This window comes from Trachypithecus francoisi, unplaced genomic scaffold (assembly GCF_009764315.1).
Source record: "Trachypithecus francoisi isolate TF-2019V2 unplaced genomic scaffold, Tfra_2.0 Lachesis_group16, whole genome shotgun sequence".
Taxonomy (NCBI): Eukaryota; Metazoa; Chordata; class Mammalia; order Primates; family Cercopithecidae; genus Trachypithecus; species Trachypithecus francoisi.
In genome coordinates, this window is record NW_022681461.1 from 34,373,912 (window position 1) to 34,401,695 (window position 27,784).

The 27,784-nt window shown below is 41.4% G+C and overlaps 1 protein-coding gene across 3 annotated transcripts in view; it reads left to right on the plus strand.

The window, feature by feature from the left end:
- The window catches only part of RCL1 (RNA terminal phosphate cyclase like 1), a 65,941-nt gene that overhangs the window by 16,640 nt on the left and 21,517 nt on the right, over window positions 1-27,784 (plus strand). Inside the window, exons 2-5 of one of the 3 annotated variants that reach the window (XM_033237247.1) lie at window positions 10,840-10,911; window positions 14,168-14,343; window positions 20,126-20,200; window positions 21,113-21,237. In XM_033237247.1, coding sequence (XP_033093138.1) covers window positions 10,840-10,911; window positions 14,168-14,343; window positions 20,126-20,200; window positions 21,113-21,237 — 448 coding nt within the window. Of the gene's footprint in view, window positions 1-10,839; window positions 10,912-14,167; window positions 14,344-20,125; window positions 20,201-21,112; window positions 21,238-26,754; window positions 26,848-27,784 lie in introns of those variants that run through there. The other 2 variants (XM_033237248.1, XM_033237249.1) reach the window with 2 other exon arrangements.

Here is a 27,784-nt window from a genome sequence, read left to right on the forward strand (position 1 = left end):
ATCTTACTTAACATAATGTCTTCCAAAAGCCTCTTCATGTTGCTGCCAGTGACAGAATTTCGTTTTTGTTTTTTTTTTATGGCTAAATAGTATTCCATTGTGTGTGTGTTTGTGAATAGCGCTTCAATAAACCTAAGAGTGCAGATATCTCATTGACACTGATTTCTTTCCCTAGTAATGGGATTGCTGGATCATATGGTTGTTCTCTTTTTAGTTTTTGAGGAATATTCATACTGTTTCCCATAATGGCTATACTAATTTACATTTCTACCAACAGTGTATGTAAGTTCCTGTTTTTGTATCCTTGCCATCATTTGTTATTTTTTGTCTTTTTGATAATTGCCATTCTAACTGGGGTGAGATAATATCTGGTTGTGGTTTTGATTTACATTTCCCTGATAATTAGTGATGCTGAGCACTTTTTCATATACTTGTTGGCCATTTGTATGTCTTTTGAGGGATGTCTATTTGGCTTTTTTGCTGACTTTTAAAATTGGATTTGTATTTTTGTGTGTGTGCTGTTGAATTCCTTGTATATTCTGGTTATTAATCCCTTGTTGGATGGATAGTTTGTATTTTTCTTTCATAGCTTCACTCCAATGGTTTCCTTTGTTCTGCAGAAGCTTTTTAGTTTGTTGTAATCCCTTTTGCTTTTGCTTAGTTTTTCTTTTGTTGCCTATGATTTTGAGGTCTTCTCCAGAAATATTTGCCCAGAACAAGCATCCTATAATGTTTCCCTAGTGTTTTCTTCTAGTAGTTTCATAGTATTGGATCTTACCTTTACGTCTTTAAGTTCATTTTTTAAAATATGATAAGTGTAGGCATCTAGTTCCTTTCTTCTGCATATGGCTGTAGTTTTCCCAGCACCATTATGTATATTTTTAAATTTTAGAGGCCGGGCGCGGTGGCTCAAGCCTGTAATCCCAGCACTTTGGGAGGCCGAGACGGGCGGATCACGAGGTCAGGAGATCGAGACCATCCTGGCGAACACAGTGAAACCCCGTCTCTACTAAAAATACAAAAAACTAGCCGGGCGAGGTGGCGGGCGCCTGTAGTCCCAGCTACTCGGGAGGCTGAGGCAGGAGAATGGCGTAAACCCGGAGGCGGAGCTTGCAGTGAGCTGAGATCCGGCCACTGCACTCCAGCCTGGGCGACAGAGCAAGACTCCGTCTCAACAAAAAAAAAAAAAAAAAAAAAAAATTTTAGAAATAGAGACAAGGTTTCACTATATTGTGCAGGCTGGTCTCAATCTCCTGGGCTCAAATGATCCTCCTGCCTCAGCCTCCTAAAAGGCTGGGATTTCAGGCTTTGTAGTATATTTCAGAGGCACATAGTGTAATGCCTCTTGCTTTGTTCTTTTTTCTCAGAATTGCTTTGGCTGTTAAAGGTCTTTTGTGGCTCCATTTGCATATTAGGATTTTTTTTTCTGTTTCCATAAATAATGTCATTTGTATTTTGATAGGGATTGCATTGAATCTGTAGATAAAGATGGAATGTGTTTCCATTTTTTGTGTGTCCTCAATTTTTTTTTGACCAGGGTTTTATCGTTTTCCTTTTAGAGAACTTTCACCTCCTTGGTTAAATTTATTTCTAGGTATTTTATTTTATTTTTTTGGTTCTTGTAAGTGCAATTGCTTATTGATTTCTTTTTTCTGCGAATTCATTGTTAGTGTATAAAAATTTACTGATTTTTGTGTATTGATTTTGTATCCTACAACTTTACTGAATTTGTTTATCAGTTCTAGGAGTTTATGGCAGTATTTTAAGAGTTTTCTATGTATAAGATCATGTTGTCTGCAAACGGGAACAGTTTAACTTCCTCCTTCCCAATTTGGATGCTCTTTATTTCTTTGTCATGCCTAATTGTTTTGGCTAGGATAGGACTTCCAGTACTATGTTCAGTAGGAGTGGTATAGTAGGCATCTTTGACTTGTTCTGTATCTTAGAGGAAAAGCTTTAAAATTCCCCCATTCAGTATGTTAGATGTGAGTTTGTCATATACGGCCTTTTTTGTGTTGAGGTGTGTTCTTTCTATACGTAACTTGTTAAGAGTTTTTGTCATGAGGGGTTTTTGAAATTAAAAATAAATTTTTTTAGAGGTAGAGTCTGACTTTGTTGCCCAGGCTGGCGTGCAGCGATACGATCATAGTTTACTGCAACCTTGAACTCCTGCGCTCAAGCAGTCTTTCCGGCCTGGTCTCCCTACAGGTGTGTGCCACCATGCCCGGCTTTTGTATTTTTTGTAGAGATGGGGTTCTCGCTTTGTTCCCCAAGCTGGTCTCCAACTCCTGGGCACGAGCAATCCTCCTCCTTTGGCTTCCCAAAGTGTTGGGATTCTAGGCATGAGCCACAGTGCTTAGCCTCCTGTCCTTTTAAAAATTGTTTTCTGGTTGATTCGTATATCCTTTTTTTCTTCCTCTCTTATCATTGTAGTTCGATGGTTTTCTATAGTGATAAGGTTTGATTTTTTTTCTCTTTGTCCTTTGTGTATTTGTTCTACCAGTGAGTTTTATACTTTTGTGTATTTTCATGATAGTGGTTATCGTTTTTTCATTTCTAGATGTAGGACCTTCTTGAGCATTTCTTGTAAGACCTGGCTAATGGTAATGAATTTCCTCAGTTTTTGCTTGTCTGGGAAAGACCTCATTTCTGAAGAATAGCTTTTTTGAGTATAGTGTTCTTGGTTGACTTTTTTTTTCCTTTCAGCATTTTGAATATATCATCTTATTCTCTCATGGTCTGTAAGGTTTCTCCGGAGAAATCTGTTTTTAGTGTAATGGGGATTTCCTTGTGTTAAGTTGATGCTTTTTTCTCTTGCTGTTTTTAGAATTCTCTTTTTATCTTTCACTTTTGACAGTTTAACTATAATATGCCTTGGGAAGACCCTTTTGGGTTGAATCTATTTCGGAACCTTTGAGCTTCCTGGATCTGTGTGTTCATACCTCTTATCAGACTTGGGAGGTTTTCAGCTATTTCATTTGGCAGGCTTTCTGTGCTTCCTTTTTTCTCCTCCTTCTGGAACTTTCATAACATGAACATTTGTTTGCTTAATGATTTCCTGTAAGTCTTGTAGGTGTTCTCATTTCGTTTTCATTCTCATTTCTTATTTCTTTGAGTAAGTAATTTCAAAAGACTTATCTTCAAGTTAGAGATTTGTGTCTTATGCTTGATCATGTCTGCTATTTTAGTCCTATTATATTTATTTCATTCATTGAAGTCTTAAGCTGCAGCATTTCTGTGTATTTTTAAAAAATGATTTGTATCCCTTTGTTGATTTTTTTTTTAACACATTGTAAATTTTAAAATTAACCCAGGAAGCATCAAATATGGCCCAGTGGGATGGGGTAGGGGTACGTGGCTCCATCTTCATTTGGCACCATGCTGAAAGGTACAGTAGCCACTTGAAACTCGGCTTGAGGATGTCGGGCGCCTGGTCTAGGGTGTCTGAGTGGTGACTTATCCTCAGGGGAAAAGTGGAGTTTTTGCTACTTGCTGCTGGAGCAAGACACACTCCAGCCATAGTTCTAATTCCAAGATGGTGTAGCACAGGCCACAGGGAGCTGGGCACAGGGTTGACTCCTTCTTTGTGGGGAGCACAGCTATGCATACTCCAGGCAGCTTAGGCCTGTGAGGACTGCAGGGTTCCTCAGTGGTGAGGTCTGTAAGTGTCCAAGGTGTTGATACAGATCACTACGATCCTCTTTCTTACCTCCTTGCAGAAGGGAGTAGTCCTTTTGGTTCCCAGCTGATCCTGGTTGGGGATTGGGGTGATAGAAGCTTGGCATTTCCTTCTGAAGACATTCTCCGTGAACTTTAAAGCCTTCTGTTTTAAGGTATAAACTCTGTTACTTTTAACAAACTCATTTGCCATTATTTTTAAAATAGAATTTTACTGAGGAATAGATACCAAATTTTATCAGGTGCTTTTCCTGGAATAATTAAGCCAGTTAGTTGAATTGTTTCCCCTGTTTATATAATATTATATTTAATTAATGTTGTAGTTTTCCTTGCGCTTTATCTGTAGCCCCTTTTTGGGATGCACCTTTCTTAATCACAGTAGTAATTTTTAAGAATAACATCATTTCTGAGATGTTATTTAAGATTTTTCATCTGTTCTCATTAAATGAGATTAGCTTGTAATTCAGATGGTTTTTAGTGATGTTCTTAACTATGCTACAATAGCCATCTTTACACACTCTTTTTTGTACTTTGGGTAACTGCAAGCTCTGCCTCCCGGTTTCACGCCATTCTCCTGCCTCAGCCTCCCGAGTAGCTGGGACTACAGGTGCTCACCACCACGCCTGGCCAATTTTTTTGTATTTTTAGTAGAGACAGGGTTTCACAGTGTTAACCAGGATGGTCTTGATCTGACCTCATAATCCGCCTGTCTTGGCTTCCCAAAGTGCTGGGATTACAGGCATGAGCCACTGTGCTCAGCCAGTAATTATTTTTTTTCTTTGAATGTTAGGGGAAAAAACTTCCAGTGACTTCATTAGTGCCCTTTTCTGTTTATTATTTGAAAAAATTTCTTGTTGTCTTCTTTTTAGGTCCTTTGTGTCTTTTTCATTTATTTGGTTTGTCATTTTTTACATAGCTTCCTGTCTTAATTCCAAATATATTGGTAACTAATGGAGAATCGTTTACCATAAAGCTCTTAATCTTTTTTATTAATTATATATTTTTTATTTTATTGAGTCACATCTTACTTCCTTTTACAAATAAGTAAAGTGGTTGATTTGTGTTGTATGTTCTCAATTAATTAGCTTGATTTGTTTTTTCACCTTTGTTTTTTGTTTTTTGTTTTTTTGAGACAGGGTCTCGCTCTGTCATCCGGGCTGCAGTGCAGTGGCTCCGTTATAACTCACTTCAGCCTCAACCTCTTGGGATCAAGGGATCCTCCTGCCTCAACTCTCCCCTGACCATGCCCCCCTGAGTAGCTGGGACTGGGACTATAGGTGTGTGCCACCATGCCTGGCTAATTTTTGTATTTTTTGTAGAGACAAGGTTTTGTCATGTTGCCCATGCTGGTCTCAAACATCTAGGCTCAAGTGATCTGCCCGCTTCAGCCTTCCAAAGTGCTGGGATTACAGGTGTGTGCCACCAGACCCAACTTTATATTTTTATTTTCTTTTTCTCTTCTTTTGAGATTATCACTTTACTGTTTGGCTTGTAATTTTGTTTCATTTCTAAACTCTCAGTTCATTTTGCTCTTGCTTTTCTTATATATATATATATATATATATTTTTTTTTTTTTTTTTTTTTTTTTTTTTTCCTGAGGCAGAATTTGGCTTTTGTTGCCCAGGCTGGAGTATAGTGGCACGATCTCGGCTCACTGCAACCTCCGCCTTCTGGGTTCAAGCTCTTCTCCTGACTCAGATTCCCAAGTAGCTGAGATTAGTTGCCTACCACCATGCCCAGCTAATTTTTGTATTTTTAGTAGAGACCGGGTTTCACCATGTTGACCAGGCTGGTCTTGAACTCCTGACCTCAGGTGATCCACCTGCCTCAGCCTCCCATAGTACTGGGATTACAGGCGTGAGCCACCGCACCCAGGCCCAATGTCTAAGATTTTTAAAGTGATAAATTTTTCTTTGGTAGAGTCTCATATATTCTGATGAAATTTTTATTTCTATGTAAGATATTTTATTATGTTCTGCAGTTTTTTTTCCTTGACCTCAGTATAATTTAGGAAAGATATTTGGTTCTTTACATTAAAATTTTTATATTACATTGTATATAATAATGCATATATAGAAATAAACATATATATTTCCAAGTGAGGAGATGTCTTAATTTATTCCGAGAATTGAGTATTTGTTTGTAATGTCTACCTCTTTGGATTTAATGAGGAAAGTAATGATTCCTAATTTTGCATGTTAACAGTTCACTGTCTTGTCTTCTGGTTATTCCCTAAAAAAGTTGAAATCGGGCCAGGCGTAGTGGCTCACGCCTGTAATCCCAGCACTTTGGGAGGCCGAGGCGGGCGGATCACGAGATCAGGAGATCAAGACCATCCTGGCTAAGACAGTGAAACCCAGTCTCTACTGAAAATACAAAACATTAGCTGGGCATGTTGGCCGGCATCTGTAGTCCCAGCTACTCGGGAGGCTGAGGCAGGAGAATGGCGTGAACCCGGGAGGTAGAGCTTGCAGTGAGTCAAGATCATGCCACTGCACTTCAGCCTGGGCAACAGAGCAAGATTCCGTCTCAAAAAAAAAAAAAAAATGCTTTCTTAGGGGTACATAGTATTATAAAGACCTGTCATAGGCCATTCAATGAAAACAGTTTTGTTGGCTATTTAAATCATGTTGCAGTACCTTTGTTTTTTTTAATTTAAATTTTATGTATTTTAAGAAATATGCACATGGCACAAAATTCAAAGGGAATAAAAGGGTTTGTAGAGCAGGGTTCCTCAACCCCAGACAGGGCAGGGTTGGTGGAATGGTTGAAGAATGAAACTGTTGCACCTCAGATCATCAGGCATTAGAGTTTCATAAGGAGCCAGGAGCCTCGATCCTTCGCATGTGCATTTCACAATAGGGTTCACAGTCCTATGAGGATCCAATGCCATCACTGATCTGATCTATGAAACTGGTTCCTGGTGCCAAAAGGTTGGAGACTGCTGGTTTAGAGAATCTTTGAAGCAAACAGTGTTACTAGTTTGTTGTTGTTGTTGTTTTTTCCCAGGCCTTTTCTTTTTCATAAATAAGCAAATATATATACATATATGTACACTTGTTCTTTTTCCACAGAAATGGTCACTGTCAATGTACACTATCTGGCGATGGCACATTAAAAACACAGACTTTGCTCACGCCTGTATTCCCAGCACTTTAGGAGGTCGAGGTGGGGGGGATCATGAGGTCAGGAGATCGAGACCAGCCTGGCCAACACAGTGAAACCCCGTCTCTACTAAAAATACAAAAATTAGCTGGGCATAGTGTCGCACGCCTGTAGTCCCAGCTACTGGGGAGGCTGAGGCAGGATAATCACTTGAACCTGGGAGGCGGAGGTTGCAGTGAGCCAGGATCGCGCCACTGCACTCCAGCTTGGACAACAGAGTGAGACTCCATCTCAAAAAAACAAAACAAAACACAGACTTTACCAACTTTACCACTACTCAATAGAACCATGTAATACAACTGCACTTGTGCCCACTAAATTTGTACAAATAAAAAAATGCGTAAGACATAAAAGTAGTGCATAAGAGATTGTAAAATGAACATCTGTGTGACCCCCATCCACAAAAAGAAATATAAGTTTGCCAGCATCCATACATCTTTTAGCCATTCACAGCTCCTTGCCATGCCTTTTGTGGTAGCCACTATCCTCACCATTATAGCGTTGACTTTGATTCTCTTTATAGTTTTATAACCTAATTATGTATTCATAAACAGTGTAGTAAAATTGTGCTTGTTTTTGGAGCTTTTCCCTGAACGTTTTTAGATATCTGAAATCTTGTAGTCCCAGGAGCAGTCTTGAAGAAGAGGACGAGTCAGCAGGGTCTGTGGGAGGTGAATGGGCAAGGAATTCTACACAGGTTGGCCTAGTGAAGTTTGGGGACTTTGATCTTACCATTATTAGATGGACTTCAGATTTTTTCTTATACCAGGTGATGGAGCCATATCTCCACAGTTGCCAGGGCTCCGGAACTAGCTCTGAGTCTACTTCTTTGAAGTGCTGCTTCTGCAGCACCTGTTTGCCGTGGTCAGGGATGGTCCTGCTTGGAGTTCTCTTTATGCCCATTCTCTTTCTACTTTGGTTCTGGGGGGCATTTCTGGTTTTGTGTGTGTGTAAGAGTCCCTGTGGATTGCAAAAAACAAAATCTAAAAAGTAAAGTCATGGTTTCTTCCTCTTTTCTTTCCTAATTTGTAAAATCTATGGAGTTTAATCTTAGCCTGTATTTGTAGATGCTTGTTCCTCTATCCCATTTAGGCACTTAGAAAGTTTGAACAAATCAAGGGCTTTCCTGTTTTCTGCAGAGCACCTTAGATTTTCTATAAACCTAAGTAGAAAGTGGCATTGTGGTAGAGATTGTGCCTGATTTGTAAAGAATGTTAAAAAGATCGTAGAAATAATTTCTAATTGAATTTCATCATTCAGATACTTTCAAACTCCTGTGATGCTACTTGCATCACAACCTATTACACATACACATATGTGTAAAACAGACTAAAGTTTCATGAACAGCATCCTTAGTATGTACAGTTATTCCAACGTAGTTTATTCTGTTGTAATTTTATTTTTTAAAAAACGTTGATTAGGGATCCATTAAATTAACTATAAGGTCCTTCAAGAGATCAGTGCCTATAGTTGAAAGTGCCATGATTTTCTAGAGGAAGAGATTGGCTCCAAGGAATTAAACTGAACAGAGGCAAACTAGTGTCATGGTGTGGCTGAGTGTGGAACCTTTAGGTTCTGTGCAGTGGCTTACACCTGTAATCCCAGCGTTTCTGAGGCCAAAGCAGGAGGATCACTTGAGGCCAGGAGTTTGAAACCAACCTGGGCAACATAGTGAGATCCTATTTCTTTAAAAAAAAAAAAAAAGAGAGAGAGAGAGAGCTGGACTTTGGAGAAGGAAAGACTCGGGCTCAAATCCTGGTTTTGCCACTTGCTGGTCATATGATCAGGGCAGTCTGTTTGGCATTCTTGGGTCTCAGTGTCATTTGACTAGGGCAGTCTAGTTGGCATTCTTGGATCCTAGCATTCTGTAAAATTAAAATGGCATCTTAATTCATTTTGTGTTGCTATAACAATGTCACAGGCACAGACTGGGTAATTTATAAAAGAAAAGAAATTTATCACAGTTCTGGAAGCCAGGAAATCCAATATCAAGGTGCTAGTATCTGGCAAGGGCCTTCTTGCCACAGCTTCCCATGGCAGAAAGTGGAAGAGCAAGAGAGGGAGAGCGAGCGTGACTGAGAGAGCTAGACTCATTTTTTTTCCCCCCCAGAGATGGGCATCTCACTATGGTGTCCAGGCTGGCTTTCAACTCCTTGTCACAAGCAATCCTCCCACCTCAGCCTCCTGAGTGGCTGGGACTACGGATACACACCACTGCACCCCTGGCTGGACTCATTTTTATAACAGCCCACTCTTGTGATATAATAATAAGTCCACTCCTGTGATAATGGCATTCATCTATTCATGAGGCCAGAGCCCTTGCGGCTTAATCACCCTTTAATGGTCCCATCTCTTAATATAGTCATAATGACAGTTCAGTTTCAACATGAATTTTGGAGGGAATATTCAAACCATAGCAAATAGGAATGACACTCCGTGCCTCAGGGATGTGAGGATTAAATGAAAGAATATCTAGTGTAAAGTAAGCATGCAACACACAGCAGCTTTATTAACCATTGTTATTTGTTTCAGGATTTAATGGAGTTTCTCTGATTTCTAGCCCAATGCCCTTTGTACAAATTGCAGAATCCATTATGACAAGAGTTATGGGACAGTGTTAAGTAACAGACTAGGTGGATGGGAATTGCTTGGTCGATCCACTCACCCTTTGGGATCAGTTTAGGTGACTACTGGACTGTGTGTCCATAAACTCTGCTGGTTTATTACAGGAGTGAGAATTGTCTAAAAGTGTCAGGCAGTCACAATGCCTTCAGTGGCAGAAGAGTTGGTCTTTCTGTCCTTGTTCATGGGCAGGAAGTTAAAACTAAGGGGTGTGTTTGTGTGTAAGATTAACTCAGGGGAAGGAAAGCTAGAGGAGTCTTTACTTCTCCTCCCATAATCTTACATTTAAAATCTACTCTCTTCCTTTCCCTTTCTTTTTTCCTCTCCCCCTCTCTTTCTCTTTCAAAGAATGACCAGCTTTTGCCCAGTCTTGGTGGCTCATGACTGTAATCTCAGCACTTTGGGAGGCTAAGATGGGAGAATTGTTTGAGGCCAGGAGCTCAAGACCAGCCCGGTCAACATAATGAGACCCCATCTCTACAAATATAAGAAATTAGCCAGGAGTGGTGGTGCACACCTGTGATCCCAGCTACTTGGGAGGCTGAGGCAGGAGGATCCTTTGAGGCCAGGAGTTCCAGGTTACAGTGAGCTGTGATCATGCCACTACACTCCAGTTTGGGCAACAAACCCTGTCTCTTAAGAATAAACTTTTAATATAAAATTAAATTTATATAAAATCCAATCATTAAGATAAAAAATTTACTAACATTTCACCTTTTTTCTTCCAGTCTTTTCTCATGCATTAAAAAAAAGATGGCAGTAATACTGTACATTCAAACACCCTTTTAATAAAATAAAAAACTGAACTGGTTAGATAGTTCTAAATCAGTAAGATGGTAGAGGAAGGGAAAAGGGAGGGACACTTTGCTGAAAGGCAGATATAGTGATCTCTTACTGTCTCTGAGACTGAAGGGTGGTCCTCAATTTAATCTTTCCTTCCAGGCATTCTGGAGCAGGGAAGAATCTGACTTTAAAATTGTTCTCTACCTTCTACTGTTACCTCGTTATTTGACATGCCCTCCTGAGTTCAGAAGAATAGGTCTCAAGGTTTTATGCTGCCGATATTAATATCCCATTAGAGTGCTGGTAGAGCTGCTATTTTGTGTGTGTGTGTGTGTGTGTGTGTGTGCAGTGCGAAAGCTGAATTGTTTCTAAGTTCTACTAAACATATATGTACCAGTCAGTGCTTTTCAGCTGCCTGAGGTTCCTCAACCCGTGAACCTACCCAGTCCTTTAGGAAAGCCCAGGTGTGATGCAGGAAGTAACCTGCCATCTGCCATAGTACCTGAATCAGGCGTATGCTCTGGAAATGTTGACCTGACATGAGGCCAGTCTGTCTTCTCTTTTCTTCACAGATTTTTTTCTCTTCACAGATTTTGAAGCCAGCTTCATAAGGCTGTTGGATAAAATAACAAATGGTTCTCGAATTGAAATAAACCAAACAGGTAAGCTCCTTTTAGATTCCTAAAAGCACCTCCGTGCACTAAAGCATTCCTGTTTCTCCCTCTTTTTTTTTCTTTTCTTTTTTTTTTTCAGTCAGTCTCTGCTTATCCATCTCACTCTTTTTAATGGTATAAATATTATGTTTAAAACTTCACTAATCACTTTGTATTATATAAATCACCATTCAATTAGAATTTTGGGGGGACTTATATGAGGAACTCTGGAGTATAACTTTGGAGTTATATGAGGAAGTTGTGAATGTAGATCATAGTAAAAGCATATCATTCTAGATCATTTAAAAAAATACCGTGTTCCTATGGAAAGACCCAGTTACCTCTCTGTGATATGATTTTCCAAAGGTGTGCATGAAGTCTCCCAATTTGAAGGGCATACATTTGATTTAAGGAAGTTAGAAGATAGAAAATTTCAGATCCATAAGCAAGTCCCTCCTCTTTTTTTTAGCAATAAATATTTTATACATAATGTTTACATGAAACTTTCTGAAGTCCATTTATTATATTATCACATTAAATTATTTCAACCAACTCTATGAGGTAGTTTATGGGCTGAATTCTATTTATTTTAAAATTTTGTTTGTTAAAATAAGTTTACACAAGTATATGCAAAAGATGTGAACATACCTTCACTTCTTTCCTCTTCCATTCCCCTCTCCAGGGGTAGCCACTGTCACAGCATTTGCTTACATGGACATTTGCATAATGCAGACCATCAACAGCATCATTCTCTTCATATTGTTCTTCAGCCAGCATTTTTTTTTTTTTTTTTTTTTTGCTAGTACAAATGTCTCAGAGAACTTGCCCTGCCAGCACATGCAGGTTTTCCTCAATATTTCTGTATAGTATTCCATTGTATGGATGCATGATAATTTATTTAACTACTCCCCACTGATAAACATTTAGGTTGTTTCTAGCTTTTAGTTTTTCTATTAGAAACTTGTATCTACATTGTATGGAAAACCGTGGCAAACATCCTTTGGCTGACTCCATTAACTCTGTACCTTTCCACACACATTCCACAAATAAATCTCTGATCTTTTCCCTATCTTGGCTCTCTTAAGGCAAGCTCGGGTTCATATTTGGTCCTGGACCACATGAGATACTCTGATCTATAGCTGTGTTCAGCCATATCTTATAGAGAACAGGTTTTGGGAATGAGATGCTCACATGTCTTTTGCCAGCTATGAGTCCCTTAATTTCCTTTAGCTTGTTTGCTTTGAAATTGCTGGAGGTTTTTTCAGTAACTTTTTTGGTGATCTGGAAGACAGATATTTCTGTTCTTTTTTTGTGTGTGTGAGGTGGAGTCTTGCTCTGTCACCTAGGCTGGAGTGCAGTGGTGCGATCTTGGCACCTGGGTTCAAGCGATTCTCCTGCCTCAGCCTCCCGAGTAGCTGGAATTACAGGTGCCTGCCACCATGCCTGGCTAATTTTTTTTTTTTTTTTTTTTTTTTTTTGTATTTTTTGGTAGAGACAGGGTTTCACCACTTTGGTCAGGCTGGTCTCAAACCCCTGATGTCAGTGATCCATCCACCCAGCCTTCCAAAGTGTTGGGATTACAGGCATGAGCCACAGCGCCTGGCCCAATTCTCTTCTTTTCTAGTCATATCTGCAATGTAGATTGCGGAGTAAGACATTTATGTGATACTGCTCCCACTACATGTCCTTTTAATTTTCCCATCAGAGTAGTAAAAGCCTTCATTTTGATAATCTGGCCAGTTTCTCATTTGGTTAATTTGTATAAGTAAACATACAGATTTGAAGGATTTAGTGAATATATAGTCTTTTTTTGGTTTTTTGATCTAAAGAATGGTTTTGTGGCCCTTACAACTATTTCAAATAACTGACCCAGAATCCATTTGAGAAGTGTTCATTACTTTGATAAGAATATGGTCCTGATTGTGATTGTTTGGATTCTAGTGTTTAATATAGTAAAGCCTAAATTTATTTTATGAAAATCCCAAGAACTTTTTCCCATTTGAGTGACTGAACATGCCTCCTTCCTCTAATGTTAAATATATTTTTGGTAAATTGTGCCAGAGGGCATTGCAAAATATTTTGTGCAGCAGAAATACCCTGTTCCACCATTTATGTCTTCCTAGATCATTAACAGTTTTTTACATTGATATGTAAATCTAGTAAGAAGCTTTTTGGAGAGCCAGGCATGGTGGTTCATGCCTGTAATCCCAGCACTTTGGGAAGCTGAGATGGGCATAAGAAGCTTTTTGGATAGCCAGGCACGGTGGTTCATGTGTGTAATCTCAGCACTTTGGGAAGCTGAGCCTAGGAGTTCAAGACTAGCCTGGGCAACATAGTGAGACCCTTTCTCAAAAAAAAAAAAAAAAGATTAGCTGAACGTGGTGGTATGTGCCTAGGGTCCCAGCACTTTGGAAGGCTGAGGTGGGAGGATCACTCGAGCCCAAGAGTTCAAGACTATCCTGGGCAATGTAGTGAGACCCTTTCTCTTAAAAAAAAAAAAAAAAAGCAAAGAAAAAGAAAAAAGAATTAGCTGGGCATGGTCCCAGCTACTCTGGAGGCTGAGGTGGGAGGATTGCTTGGGCTCTGGAAGTCGAGCTGCAGCAAGCTGTGATCATGCCACTGTATTCTAGCTTAGGGGATAGAGCAAGACCCTGTCTCAAAACAAAACAAAGCTTTTTGAATGATATGATTTTGTGAAAAGTGAATAAAGATAGTAGTTTCCACTAAAGCCATAACATATTAGGCATTTCCATGTATCAATATTAAATTAAATGAGCTACTATTAATGGCATTGAATGCCATAAAGTACTTGCCTTTTCTTGGCATCATTTTTGGTGAGTGAGGTATATGAGAAGTCTCATTTCAGCAGCCCTGGAGGATGCTGGTTGCTGGTGTGATGATTTAAGCACATCATTTGTAATTCCCCTCTGTGGTCAGCCTAGTCTGAGAGTGTGCTGTTGGGAGACTAGGGTGCTTATTAGGATCTCTATTCTGTGCCCTGCCATGACTTTGGCAACTCAGATGGCTTAGGGAGGGGCTTAATTTATTACTGATTATTAAATTACATTCACAGTTTATTATTGTTACAGGGGCTTGACAGTAGTGAGTCAGCTTTTGGAGTGAAGTGTGGGCTCTTAGCGATGGCATTTCAGGCACTCTTGGATGCCCTTGTCAGACATTCCCCTTGGAACTCACTGCCTTCATTACCTTTGTGACATTTTAGTTTTTTTCCTGCTGAATGTGGCTCTTTTTCTTCTGGTTTAAGGAACAACCTTATATTATCAGCCTGGCCTCCTGTATGGTGGATCTGTGGAACATGACTGTAGCGTCCTTCGTGGCATTGGCTATTACCTGGAGAGTCTTCTTTGCTTGGCTCCATTTATGAAGCACCCGTTAAAAATAGTTCTACGAGGAGTGACCAATGATCAGGTTGACCCTTCAGTGAGTATTGAGAACAAACCGTGGTGTGGTTTTTGTTTTGTCTCTTGTCACAACCCGACTTGTGAGAAAAAAGTTCCTCATAAAGCAGTTTTATTTCAAATGTATATTCCTTTTGTTATTTACTTTGAGATTTAGAGGTTAATCACTCTAGGACACAGATGAACCAAAACTTAGGGTCATCAAATTCAGGACTATTGTTAACAGTTACCAAGGTGCCTTTTGTTGTTACCTAAGAACCTTCAAAACAGTTGCTCGCAGTCATAGTTGACATGAACTATAGTTCTGTTGGCTGTAGTATGTCAGAGTGGAGTTTTTGTAAGGTCCTGTGGTAGCTGAGGCTAGAGGGCCGCCTATCAAATTTTGGGCAGGAGATCATAGTTCCTTGGCATTGCTACAGCATAATCTTGACTTACCTAGGCTTCAATCATAAACTCAAGGGCTTTTGTTTTCTGAGAAGAGTTTGCAGATAGAAAAAGGGCATAAAGTCAGGAAAGGAATGTGTGAGCTTTGATAGTTTGTGGGTGTCAGCAAGCTTTTCATTTTTATTTTATTTTTTTCACCAAGGGCCATGCCAGTGCAAGCTTTTTATTAAACATGCTAATTTTTCTGCAGATATGGAGAGAATGGTTTAATATCAAGCAAAACTTTTTATTATGATCACAACTGTCTTCGTGCCATTCTAGGATGAAGTGTGTGTGTGTGTGTGTCAGAGAGAGACAGAGAGATAAGAGAAGTCTAGAGAAGTCCTGCCCAGGCCTTCCTCCCTTGTAGGGAGGGGTGGATTCCCTGCTTTTGGATGCTCTGCTGTCAGAGAAAATACCTTAAAACTGATGGCCATGATGCAAAGTCCAGACAGAGGTAGTATGCTTGTCTTTACCATTACAGGCCAAGACCAATGAATGGGTAGCTTCTGAGGCAGAATGTGAATTATGTAGCTTTTCTACTCAGGGAGGACCAATGAGATGATGCTGTGAGCCCCAAAGTAGAGACTGCTGGTATTCCCCAAGATACCTACTAGGGTATAAACGTTGTTAGTATGTTCTTAGGCAATAAAAACTTATTCTTCATTTCTTGGAAATTTAGCTGCATAAACTCTTTTTCCTGGGATACTGAGTATAGTACAAGATCTGGAATTCTTAAGCTGTAAAGGAATGTTGCGTAAACTGTTTAGACTATTTAATTAAGTGATTTTTTTTTTTTTTTTGCATTTTCTAGAAGACTATAGGAAATGAGTTATTTGCATAAAAGAATGAGAAGAGGTATAAATACCTTTAGGTTGGAAGAGAGGAAGGTGCCTCAAACAGTGGAAAAAGGCCCTGAAGTATACAGCAGTGTGTGTATCAGTTTTGTACTTTTTTTCTATACTTGCTAATTATCTTAAAAGCTTTTCTCACTGGCAATATTTTAAAAATTTTATATGTTAACATTGACAAAAGATCAGTTGATGAATTTCTCAGAAGTGGTACCCAAAAATCTGTTTTCTTATGCTGTAGGAGTATCTGCTTTTGCCAGCTGCATGACTAAAATGACCTTGGTTGGTATCTGACTCCAGGCCAGAGTAAAATAAATATACCTAATCCTGAGTAAAGTGACATCATCAGCTCATTCCATGGCTCCTTCATTTCTAGCTTCTTCTTTTCTGTGTGATTTCCTCATTAGTTCATGTCTGCCTCTACTCTCTGCATACAAGGATGAAATGAGTGATTCAGTCCTTAACAAACTCCTAGTCTCATGGGGTGGACAGCTGGGAACTCATTTAGGGAGATTATAAGGATGAATACCCTTGGGCTCTGATAGAGGTAGAAGCAAAGTGCTTAGTGTCAGAAAGGGTTTCTTGAGGAGGGAAAATCAGAGTCAGCCTGGGTTTTAGGAAGATAATTCTGGAGGTTGAGTGAAAGATGAATAGAGAGGTGATAGACTAGCTTGGGCATTATGGAGATGGAAGGAGAAAGGAAGGGGCAGATAGGACAACTAATTGGAGGCGGAGTGAGAGGAAGGTGCCATAGATGACTTCACAGTTTCTGTCCTGGTTGCCATAAAGGATCATGATCGTAAAGATCATTCCCATTTGACAAAGAGAAGAGGAAAATTGCAGTAGGATAATGGGTGATGCTTTTTATTTTGGTCCTGTTCCCTGGAATGTTGGCAGCCTGACCATGTAAGGATTTCCAATTGGCAGTTAGAAATTATTGTCTGGAGCCTCGGAGACAGAATCTTACCTGCTGATACTTTAAGCCTCTAGGAATATGAGATTGATTAGGCTGAGGCTGAACACTGGTGGGTTTGGCTGAATTCATCTTTCACGTGTTTTTCCTTTGACATGTACAGTGTGGCAGTGGTGGCGGTGGTGGTGGTGGTTGTTGGTGGTGTGTATATGTATCTGAATTGGTTGTTCATGTTTGAAACTCCAGATTTTACATTATAATAGGGCAGTGTGACAATACTGAATGGTGGTTCCTCCATGACAGCCATCAGTTGGAGGTGAGTAGCAGCTGCCTTTTTTGGATAAAGTGTGAGCCTTCAGCTGGACACAGGTCACAGCCGACCTCATCATTCATTTAAGCTTCCTCTCTGCCCTCCATGGGCATTAGAGTTTCTGCCCCGTGGTCCAAGGGACTGAGAATGGAAGAAGGAGAAATGAGTGTTTAAGGTGTGAGTGGGAGAAGAGGAGCTAGAGACAGAGTGACTGTGAAGATAGAAGTATTTGGAGAAGTCAAGCAGGAATCAAGTTCTAAGAAGTCAGGGATAATCCACAGAATCACTCTTTGCCGGAGTTGAGTCAGTTTCAGCAGTGAGACATTTTTATTGACCTTTGAGAGAACAATATCATTGGAGTATAAGGACAGGAACAGACTGAGGAACGAGTAGGAACTAGAGCTATTGGAAAGTTAGGAGATTCTTCCAGAAGTTCTTAAGAGCTGAGGTTGGGAATTTTTTTTAGGCTAGGGGAAGTTTTAACTTGCTTGTAGGCTGAGGAGAAGCTGTAATGGAAAAGAAAAGAATTAAAAGAGCAGAGAGTCCTTGCCGAAGTCCAGAGGGGATAAGGATTGGAAACAGAGGTGATGGAATGAGTCTTATGAAGAGGAAGAAGACATTTTTTCCTTAGAGGCAAGAGAATAGAAAGTGGGGAGAAATTTTAAAGAGAAGAAAAGTTTTAGGAGGTCTCCTGACTCTTAGTGGTGTGGCACCAGAGCTCCCAGTAATTATTTATTGGTGCCAACAAGCTGCTCCAATGGTGGGTGAAGATTCCATTCTTTTCCAATTCCCTCTTAGAGAAGAAAAAGAAGTACAATAATGTCTACCGTGTACTGGGCATTATTCTAGGTGTACATATGTATGTATGTGTATATCCATATTTCTTTAATTCTTCTACCAACTCAGTGAGGCGGGTGTTTCAGACAAGGTAACTGGAGAGCAGTTTTCTCCCCCCCTCCTTTTTTAAGCATAGATTGATTACATTTTTACCTTTTGATTGATTGACTGCACTGTAATGTTAATGCCTTTGCCCTGAGCTGCCACTTCGGTGAGAGCTTTGCCTTTTCTCTCTGACCTCAGAGTGGACCGATCAGTTTCCCTTAAGCAGAACTTGCAGGCCACCATCACTCTGCTAAAACTAGAATGTGCAAAGCTGCAGGAGACTGTAGAGTGTTCAGCCCCGCCTCTCATTTTACACAGGAGGAAACTGAGGCCCAGGAGACAGGGAAATATCTAGGGTCTCACAGCCAGTGAGAGGCAGAGTAGGTCCCAAGCCCTTATCTGCTTTTCCTGCTCTTGTCCCACTGCACCAAGTTGCTTGTCCTCCATGTCAGATGGAGAGTGATAAGGGGACAGGACTATACCTGGAATTACCCTTGGGCTTCTGGCTGAACTAAGTAAATTTGGCTTCACCTTTTGTGACTCAAGGTATAGGAAGGATGAGCCAGAAGGAAGGCTGTGTTTTTTCACCTTTTTTTTCCCTCAGGAGAGCCGGTGGCTGGCCAGAGTAACTGCAGCATTGCATCCCCTGCTTTTTCAGAATCTGACTTGCCCTTCTCCCCTGCTGCCCTTAAGCCTCAGCTGTATTCTTCTTTATCTGGCAATGCTAAATGCATATATTAAGTTTTTGAGTGTGCTTAGCTTTATTTTTTTATTTTTAGAGACAGGGTCTCACTCTGTCTCCCAGGCTGGAGTGCAGTGGCATGATCATAGCTCACTGAAGTCTTAAAGTCCTGGGCTCAAGTGATCCTCCCACCAGCCTCTCAAGTAGCTAGGGCCACAGGTGTGCACCACGCCCAGCTAATTTTTTTTAGTGGAATTGAAGTCTCACTATGTTGCTCAGGCTGTAGCTTTAATATTTAAAATTAGCTAATTTTTTAATGGTTTTCCTAGTTTCCCTTGCCCCACCTGATCCATTCTAAGCATGTTCTTAGGCCTCACAGGTCATTCCTACGTCTGGTAATTTTCTGATATCACAAGATTTAGTTGCAGCTTCTTAGCCTATTAGAGTTGGTTGCAACTTGGAGATAGCTGGGCTTGAGCCCCTTGCCTTAGAGATAAGGAAATTCAGTTAGTTGTGATTTTCTTGTCTGAGGCAACATAGCTAATTAGAAGCAGAGCTGGGACCAGGACTAGGGCTTTTCCTATGCCTTCTGTGTGGTGCCCACCCTCACAGGTCCAGCTGACAGGTCCAAGAAGGGAACAAGTAATGGAGTAATTTTCTTTCCCATGTAGCAGTTGAGGCAACATTTGCCGACTCGTTAGATAACAGTACATGATTTGAATGTCATCTTTCTACCCTTATCAGGAATCCGCAAATGGATCAGAAAGACCCCAGACTTCCTAGGAGCTCGGAATGCAGGAGGAGATAACAGTAACCCGCGGCAAAGTCTTGCCATTAACTGTGGATGTTGTAATTGTAGTTTTGAGTTTGTGCTGCTTCCTGTAGTTTGAGGCTATCATCACCCCCACTCCCCACTCCCATGTAAAACCATCACCTTCCCTTTAGCTGCCTGTGTGGTGCTCATCATTGGCATTCTTAGGTGAGCTGCTGAATAGTTCATTTGGTTTGCTTTGACTCAGAATGCTACCAGCTCTAAACATTAAATAACCATACTGGACAAATGTTAATGAAAACATTTTCTTCTGTAGCGTTTATATCTATAAGAATGAGTAGGGTTCTCCAGGCTGGGCGTGGTGGCTCACACCTGTAATCCCAGCACTTTGGGAGGTTGAGGTGGGCAGATCAACAAGGTCAAGAGATTGAGACCATCCTGGCCAACATGGTGAAACCCCGTCTCTACTAAAAATACAAAAATTAGCTGGGTGTGGTGGCGTGCACCTGTAGTCCCAGCTACTCGGGAGGCTGGGCAGGAGAATTGCTTGAACCCAGGAAGCAGAGGTTGCAGTTAGCCGAGATCACACCGCTGCATTCCAGCCTGGCGACAGAGCAAGACTCCATCTCAAAAAAAAAAAAAAAAAAAAATGAGTAAGGTTCTCCATCCATTTGTTTTCTACAACAGTCCAGTCTCTCCATGCTTTTTGTATTATGCCTCCGATGCTCATGATGACTGTAAGGTAGGTCTCCATGTCATAAATGAGGAAAGTGTGGCTCAGGGAAGCCCAGTGGCTTGTGAAATCAGTGTTCCTCAGGCAGAGCCAGCCCACTCGCTCAGTTATATGCCAGCATCCTTTCTGTTTACCACACTGCATCATCTACCTGGTTGCTAAGCCTCACTTGTTTTTTTGACTCTTCTATTCTGCCGAAGGTTTAATTAAACTTTTCTTTTCTGAAATAATTTCATAGGTTGATGTTCTTAAGGCAACAGCACTCCCTTTGTTGAAACAATTTGGGATTGATGGTGAATCATTTGAACTGAAGGTAAGAATGTTTGAACTGTTGACCATATGTTCCTGTGGAGAACATTTTCCCACTGACTCATTGGAAGGGCTGTGTGACTCAGTGTATGTGTGTCACTTTTGAGGTCACCAGTTATCAGAAGACTCACAGGGCTCATGAAGTAAACGCTGCAGACTTGGAACTGCAAGGGACCCTTTAATAATAACAATCGTAGCTGACAGTTTTGTTGCACTTACTTTGCGGTAGGGGCTGTTCTAAGCAGTTTACAAAGACTAACTCCTTTTCTCCTCACAACAGCTCCGCCCATGTCCCTCAGCTAGCAAGCAGTGGAGAATAGATTTGGGCCATATTAGCTTTCTGATCTAAATGATCTGGATATAATTTATATTCAGGGGCTCCCAGCCTGGATGTCCCTGAGAATTTTCAGTATTTCCAAAATCTAGTAGAAGTAATTTAAGCATCTGTATATTGTTGAATTATATCAGTCCAATGAGGTAAACCATTTAGCATCTCTGCCTTTTACATTCATGTTTTAAATGGGGGAAATGACTTCATTTTTATTTAATAATGTTTTGGTAGATCAGTTATTTGCATGGGAGGAGAAAAAGTGGTTTCTGATTATTAAGAAATGGGCTCAGATGATGGACTAGGTCAGCTCCATATTTTAAGGATAAAAAAGTGACCTTTTCAGGGTTAAAGAGGTGAGTGGCACAGCCACTTGGGTAATAGACTTGGACTTTGACACACACTGAGCGTGTACTCTCTAGGAGCCAACATAAGGTGCTGTTGGTCTTGAAGGGAATGACAGATTTAATATGGAAGAGCTATGCCTTGTAAAGAAGCATCTGTTGGTGTAAACCTTCCTGGGCAGGGTGTCAGGGTAATCCATTGCTTTGCTGCATCCTCACCTCATCTTTCTCACTCTCTGTGTAGATTGTGCGACGGGGAATGCCTCCTGGAGGAGGAGGCGAAGTGGTTTTCTCATGTCCTGTAAGGAAGGTCTTGAAGCCCATTCAACTCACAGATCCAGGAAAAATCAAACGTATTAGAGGAATGGCGTATCCTTTCCATTTATTTGGATTTCTTTTCTTTTTTCTTGCCTCACTAAGATAAGAATGACTTAACAGCTTTACTTCTTCCTGAGGTTATTTACATTTTAGACTACAACTTTGAAAAGTCTTAATAGTGAAATCATAATTGCTGGCTGAGTTAGGATGTTCTGTTATCTGCCTCACCATGACTACATTGATTGAGTCATTCTTTTTATTTTTTAATTTTCCAGTTAGCATTTAGGCTGTGTGTGAGATGTATGTGATCCTCTCTCAAGTGCTTTGGGGGCCATGAATATGCTGCAGTTCCTCCCTCAGAAGAGGTCATCATTCAGTGAAGGATCCAAATATGAAAACACACTGTTCTGATATAACATGCAAAATGATGTGTGCAGTGGGGTGGGGGCCTGGAGTAGACAGTGGTCAATTTTGTCTGGAGGACCTGGGGAGGCGGGAGTAATCATAATGAACAATATCTACTATTAAGTACTTACTCTGCCTCTACTTCAGTAGTCCCTTTACATGCTTTTAAGCCTCAGATTGACTCTTGAGTTCACTTACATCCTTTTTTGCAGATGGGGAAACTGAGACGTCAAAAGCTTAAGGAATTTGTTAATAACGTCACACTGCAGAGCTAGGATTTGAACCTTGTCTGTGTGACTCTGAAGTACAGGCATGTAACTTTTACTTTTTCCCATAGAAAGGAGCCTTGAAGAACAGAGGGTTGCAAAGTAGAGTGAGAAAGAAGGAGTGCTTCAGGTAGAAAAATGGGCCTGAGAAGAGGTGGCAGCGCACAGTGGTTCTAGCGAATGGCAAGGAATGAAGTGTGACCGGATTTCAGGTTGGTCTATGGCATTTGATGGTAGAATGGGGCATGAAGACAGGCAGGAGCCAGTGAAGAGCTGAAAGTGGCTGGAATCAGATACTATGCAGAATGCAAAGAAAGGATGGTGGAACCCTGAGAGGCCACCAAAACTTGAAAGCAAGAGTTAAGTAAGGAGGGAAGTAAGAGTGGGGAAGAGGATAAACAAAACATAGCTTCCTGGAAGCTCAGGTCAGCGCCTTAAAAGGCCCTGAGGAGTTAGCATTAGGGTGGGGGAAAAGCTGAGGGACTCAGCAGCAGGCTGCCACTGATACCCTGGGGAAGAATGCTGGATCTCGATCCTGAGGGACTAATTCTGGGTTGTGGAGTGAAGGGGAGGGAAACGGCGGCTTGTGGGGACCACTGTTTACAGAATCTTGACAGGAAAGAGAAGGAGAAGGAAGGATGAGGTGGTAACTTGATGAAGCGAGAGCGGGGGAGACTCCCTCCCTTTTACAAAAAGATTGGTAAGGATTTGAGTGTTTTTGTAGGTTGTTAATGCCGATGAAGCAAATTAATGAGCTGATTAAAAGCCCGGGTGCTGGAGTCGGAAAGACGTGGGTGCTGATGCTGACTGTGCCACTCACCAATGGAAGCATTTTTGCCCTAAGCGTTGGTTGCCTATATATCTTGGTCCTGTTATAACTGCTGTGTGGGACTGCCATGAAGGTAAAGTGAGATTATAGTTGCACAGTAGCAGGCACTGGTGTGTAAGTAGCTTTGGGTAAATGGTTGCTACTCTTCTTTTTATTCTTACTTGAGAGAGGATGGATTCAACGCCACAGGCATACAGTAAGGGTGGCTCCAGGTAGAGCTGTGTGGAGGTGAGTGGAAGGGGGTTGGGGTGAGTTTTTCAGTTGTTACCGAGTTAGGATGAGATTGAGGGTAAGGGGATGGGCAGGGTAGGATAAGAGAGTGACAAGGATGGTAAAGATGTGCCTTCACAGTGGGGCATCATAACTGAAGATAAGAAAAAGGCTGTGGAACAGCACGAAGGTCCTGGCCGAAGGTGAAATGTTAACACAGTGCCAGCTGCATGGCCATGTGGCTGTGTCCAGTGGCAATTGGCAGCCTAGAGGGAGGAGTAGAGAATGTGGGAGGACCAATTTCATCCAAGGATGGATGCAGGTTGGCAAGGTGGGTGGGTCCTACAGGGAGACAGTTGGAGCGTGGGTGCTGGAGCATCGGGAAGTACATTCTTCACTGAGGATCGTCACAGCGGCTCACCAGCCTGGAGAAAGTAGGTCAAGGGACAAGAAACTTTTAACAGGTTTAAAGATCAGGTCTAGTGGAAATAGATACATGTACTGTGTAGGACAAGAGATTGTGTTTAGGGAGTTTTGTTTTGGGATTTCAGATATTAAAAGTGGTAAAATTCTAGGTGCTGACAGGATCTGGGTGGGGACAGGTGTTGGAGGCCATAGAGCAAGATGGGCTGTGGGATGACTTTCCTGGCGGGAGTGTGACAAGGAGGGGTAGGCCAGAAGGCCTGCTTCTCAGGGCTGGAGTGGATGCTTAAGGTCAGGTTTTGTATTTCTCAGGAGGTTTGGGTATGATCTTACTTGGAGGAAGAGAGGTGTAGCGTGGACTTTGTTTTCAGAGGCCTCAAATAGCTTGAGCAGTAAGTGGTGAAGGGCAGGGAGTAGGGTGGGCTGCAGAGTCATGGGCAGAGAGAGTGCTAGTTAAGATAGAAGCTCAAACTTGGGTTGCTGCCTGACGTTCTTTTTAAGGATTATCAAAAGCACGGGAATACAAAATAACAAAGCCTTCCTGGATTATGGTCTGTTCTCTGCATGGCTGTCCCCTAACCTAGCCCGTGTAAGTGTCAAGCCTTGTGTGTACCAGGAGAGAATGGGCAAAAGGAGAAATGTTCCTTTCCTAGGAGCCCTGAGGTTGATGTATAGTTAAATTGCCCAGGCAACTTTCTAAGGTGATGTTCAACTCTAATATCCAAATCAGAGGAGCTGGAATAAGGTTAATGAGGTTACAAAGAAATGGAAATGCAGTGTAACTAGGTGTATGTTTTTAAAGTCAATGTGCCTTTCCTACTTGAATTCATTCTTATTAACAGATGCATTGTATCCCACCATTGATGCCCCACTGTGAAGGCACATCTTTACTATCCTTGTCACCCAAAATCAAACCCTGTTGATGGCCATTGAGTTGTTTTTTGCTTTTCACCATTGCCAAATACACTGCGGTTAATGGCTTTAACCGCAACATTTTTGGCAATGGTGAAACAAAGTGTAGTAAGTGTACAGGAATACACTTTCCAATACATTCCAATAAGTGTACAGGAATACACTTTCAGTACTATTTTGGGTTTGTCTGGGGGGTAGTTGTTTTTTTCCTCCTTATTTGAGATGTGTTTCCTTTATGCTGTATTGGCGGCAGTGAACTTTGTTTGGAATCCAGTCTCTGTAGTCTGGAAATGTGATTTCTGGCAGTGTGCTCTGTTTTGACACAATCTGGTCATAACAACATGGTTTTCATCACAGTGGGGTCCCCCTTGTTCTCTCTGGGTGTGCAGATGGCTCGTGTCCTTTGATGATGGTGCTGGGAAATGGGGAAGGGTTTTCCAGGGGAGAATATAAAAGTTAAAAGAGCTGCGGTGCCGGGCACCTTGGGTGTAACTTTGTTCCTCCCTGACTTCTCCCTCTAATGTTCTTGGAACCTTCCCTGTGTAGAACCTGAGCCAGGAAGAGGTCCCAAGTTCTTCCCTCCCTGGAGGCAGGGGATAGGACACAGAAATCATCCCCAATATATCTCTGACTGATAGAGGTTTCATCCCAGCTCCCCAGGACAGTTGACACAGTGCCCTTGCTCAGATCCCTGTCTGTAAACCCAATGTTTCAGCCACTGCTCTGCAGAGCTGCCCATTTCACAAACACCTCAAAGGAATGTTGATTTGAATGGAGATCACCCTCTTCTCCAGTTTTGGAGCCTGGGAAAAAAAGAGCTGCCTTTGGAAAAAGCTTGAGTTGGTTTTGTGGTTTTTTCCTTGCAAGGCTTATTGACTACTGGACTAAGCTTGGAGGTTGTATTTCCCGTAGGAGGGCTCAAATTGGGAGAATGAGGCTCACTCTCTTGTGTGCATTTGTGGTCTTAACTGAATTACTTCCAAAGTGTATCTTTTCCCTCTTGCATTCTACAAGATGACCTACCAGCCAGGGCCCAGAGGGAGCCGGTGTTGGTTCCTGCCAGCAGCTGTGACTAGACAGTAGTTACCTTTTATTTAACGCCACCCACTCTGTTTCTCACCCTTGCCTTATGTGGGGCGTAAGAGAAAGGAGCATTCATTCTGTTTCAGTTTTGCAGTGCTATCCTAGGAGCTCATGATTTGGTACATGAGAATTAAGTGAAAAAGCTGGCAGTAAAGGGGGTTAAGTTGGAATTTGTCGGATAATCTAGTTTCTTTTCCTTGATTATAGGGAAGGTACTTTGAGAATCAAGCTATCTTTCTTTATCTCCACCTACTGTAACACACACACGTATCCCTCTTAGCTTTCTCTGACATGGTACATTGGGGAAGGGGAAGAGTGGGAGTCCTATATGGACTGTAGCTATGGATTTATACATTGGTATTGGTTCTTAATATGGTTTTCATAAGTGGGCTTTAGGAGGTTCATAAACCTGAAAATTTTTCTGCAAAATTGTGAGTATATATGTTTCTCAGGAGAGGGTCCATAGCTTTCATCAGTTTCTCAGAGAGTTCTCTGATTCCTGAAAGAATAAGAACTTCTGCTTGGGATTTGAATCTTGGATGAGTAATAAGAAAAGCAATAGCTGACATTTGCTGGGCTCCTGCTACACACTAGGCATTAAGAGCTTTACATGCATTTTATTTCATTTACGTCTCCAAACTCTGTAAGGAATGTGTTATGATTATCTTTCTTTTACTGATTAGGAAATGACGGCACAGAGAAGTTAGCACAATTAACCTGGAATGATGCAGCTTGCTGGAGCTGGGACTTGAACAGAGATAATCTCATTCTAGAACTTGGGGGCTCTTAGCCAGTCCTTAGTAGGACATGCGTACCAAGCCAGATGGTTCTAAGCAACTCGATGTATCTGGCTTTAAAGTTCCTTTGCCTTCTTCATTTCACCGCCTGAGTTCTAATACAGAGTTCTGTTGGCCCTGAATTTGTACTGTGCGTTACACTTCATGTTTCCATATTGGGATGGGTGAGAGGAGGAAGATGCTTTTTGGGAGTCAGATCTGTTTAATTTTGAGCAAGTGTCTTAGTTTTTTGTCTTAGTTGTCTTTAATGTTAAGTCCTAGAACTCAGAACCATGGCTCTCAACGCACAGTTACTGTGAGCGCAAAGTAAGGTGATAATATATGTGAAAGAACTTTGGGAGCCATGAGCTCTGTGGGATTATGTGTTAGGATGGTGACATCTCTTATGCTTTCCTGGGGAGAGTAGGTAGCCTCAGACCTCAGAAGGACAGCACCCACTTGGTCCAAAGGGTATGAGACCTAGGACTGTTTGTCTAAGCTGTCTGTGGTCAAAAGTACATTCTGGACTGAAGAGATGGTGATGCAACTGGGCTGTGTGTGTATTGAAAAGTCCCTCTTTGCTCTTTCCTCATTTCAGGTTTGTCCTTTGAGTCAAGTTAAATATTTATTGAGCATTTCTGAGTATAAAAGTAGTGTATTGGAGAGTTGGGAGGGATTACAGAAGTAAAGCCCTTATAGAGTGTGTGGTCTTGTTGAAGATCAAGAACAAAATGTGTGATGTGAAGAGAGATGTATGGTAAGTTCAAGTGGAGCCCACACTTGGGTGCTGGCTGGGGGGTTTCAGGAGAGAGTTTGGGACCTCAGAGCTGGGAGAACGGGGCAGAGCAGCTCAGGTTGAGGAATTTGGGCAATATGGATGGGTTGATGGTGCAGAGCTGAAGATGGACACACTGAGCAGGCTGGGGGTTCTAACAACAAGATATGGGAGGATCAGGAGCCACCGAGAGACTGTCACCAGCATGACGAAGATTGGTCTTCTAGTATGATGTTCAGGATGGGTCAAAAAGGAAGCTAGATGCCAGATCAGGTCATGAATCATCTCTGAGCACTTTGTTTCTGCAGTTCAAATGAAAATTAAATATGTTATTGACAGCAGTTCTTGAACACTCACTGGGCTGGAATGGGCAGATCACACACCTCGTTTTACCTGTTGGACTTGTCATGTGGGGTTTGTATCAGGATAGTGGGAAGGTCACATGTTATTTCTCCCTTTTTTTAGTTCCAAATATATAGCCATCTCTTGACCATATTGCACATTGAAGTGTTCAATACACACTTATTTTTTCTTTGACATGTGTGGTTGGGGAAAGCCAGCTTCTGTTATAAGTCTAGTTTTAGGCAATAATTTCCATTTCCTCAAGCACTACTCTTTTCACTTGAGTTACTAATATCTTCCTCCTTTCTTTTCTGGGGTGCCCTGTTGTAGGAGTGCTAATTATTAATATTTTAACTATAAGGTAGCAGGTGTGAGGAGGCTATGTTATCCACAAGTGGAGTAATTAATTCTTAAATAGTAGAAAATAGACCCTGTAAGTTAGAAAAACCTTTTTATGTATTTATAAATAGCAGCAACCATGTTCTTTCACTGAACTTTTTCTGCTTCTCCCGTCAGCATACCAGGAGGTGGATTGGGATTGCCCAGGTCCTGTGTGGTGTCTGTTCTGGGCTTAGGT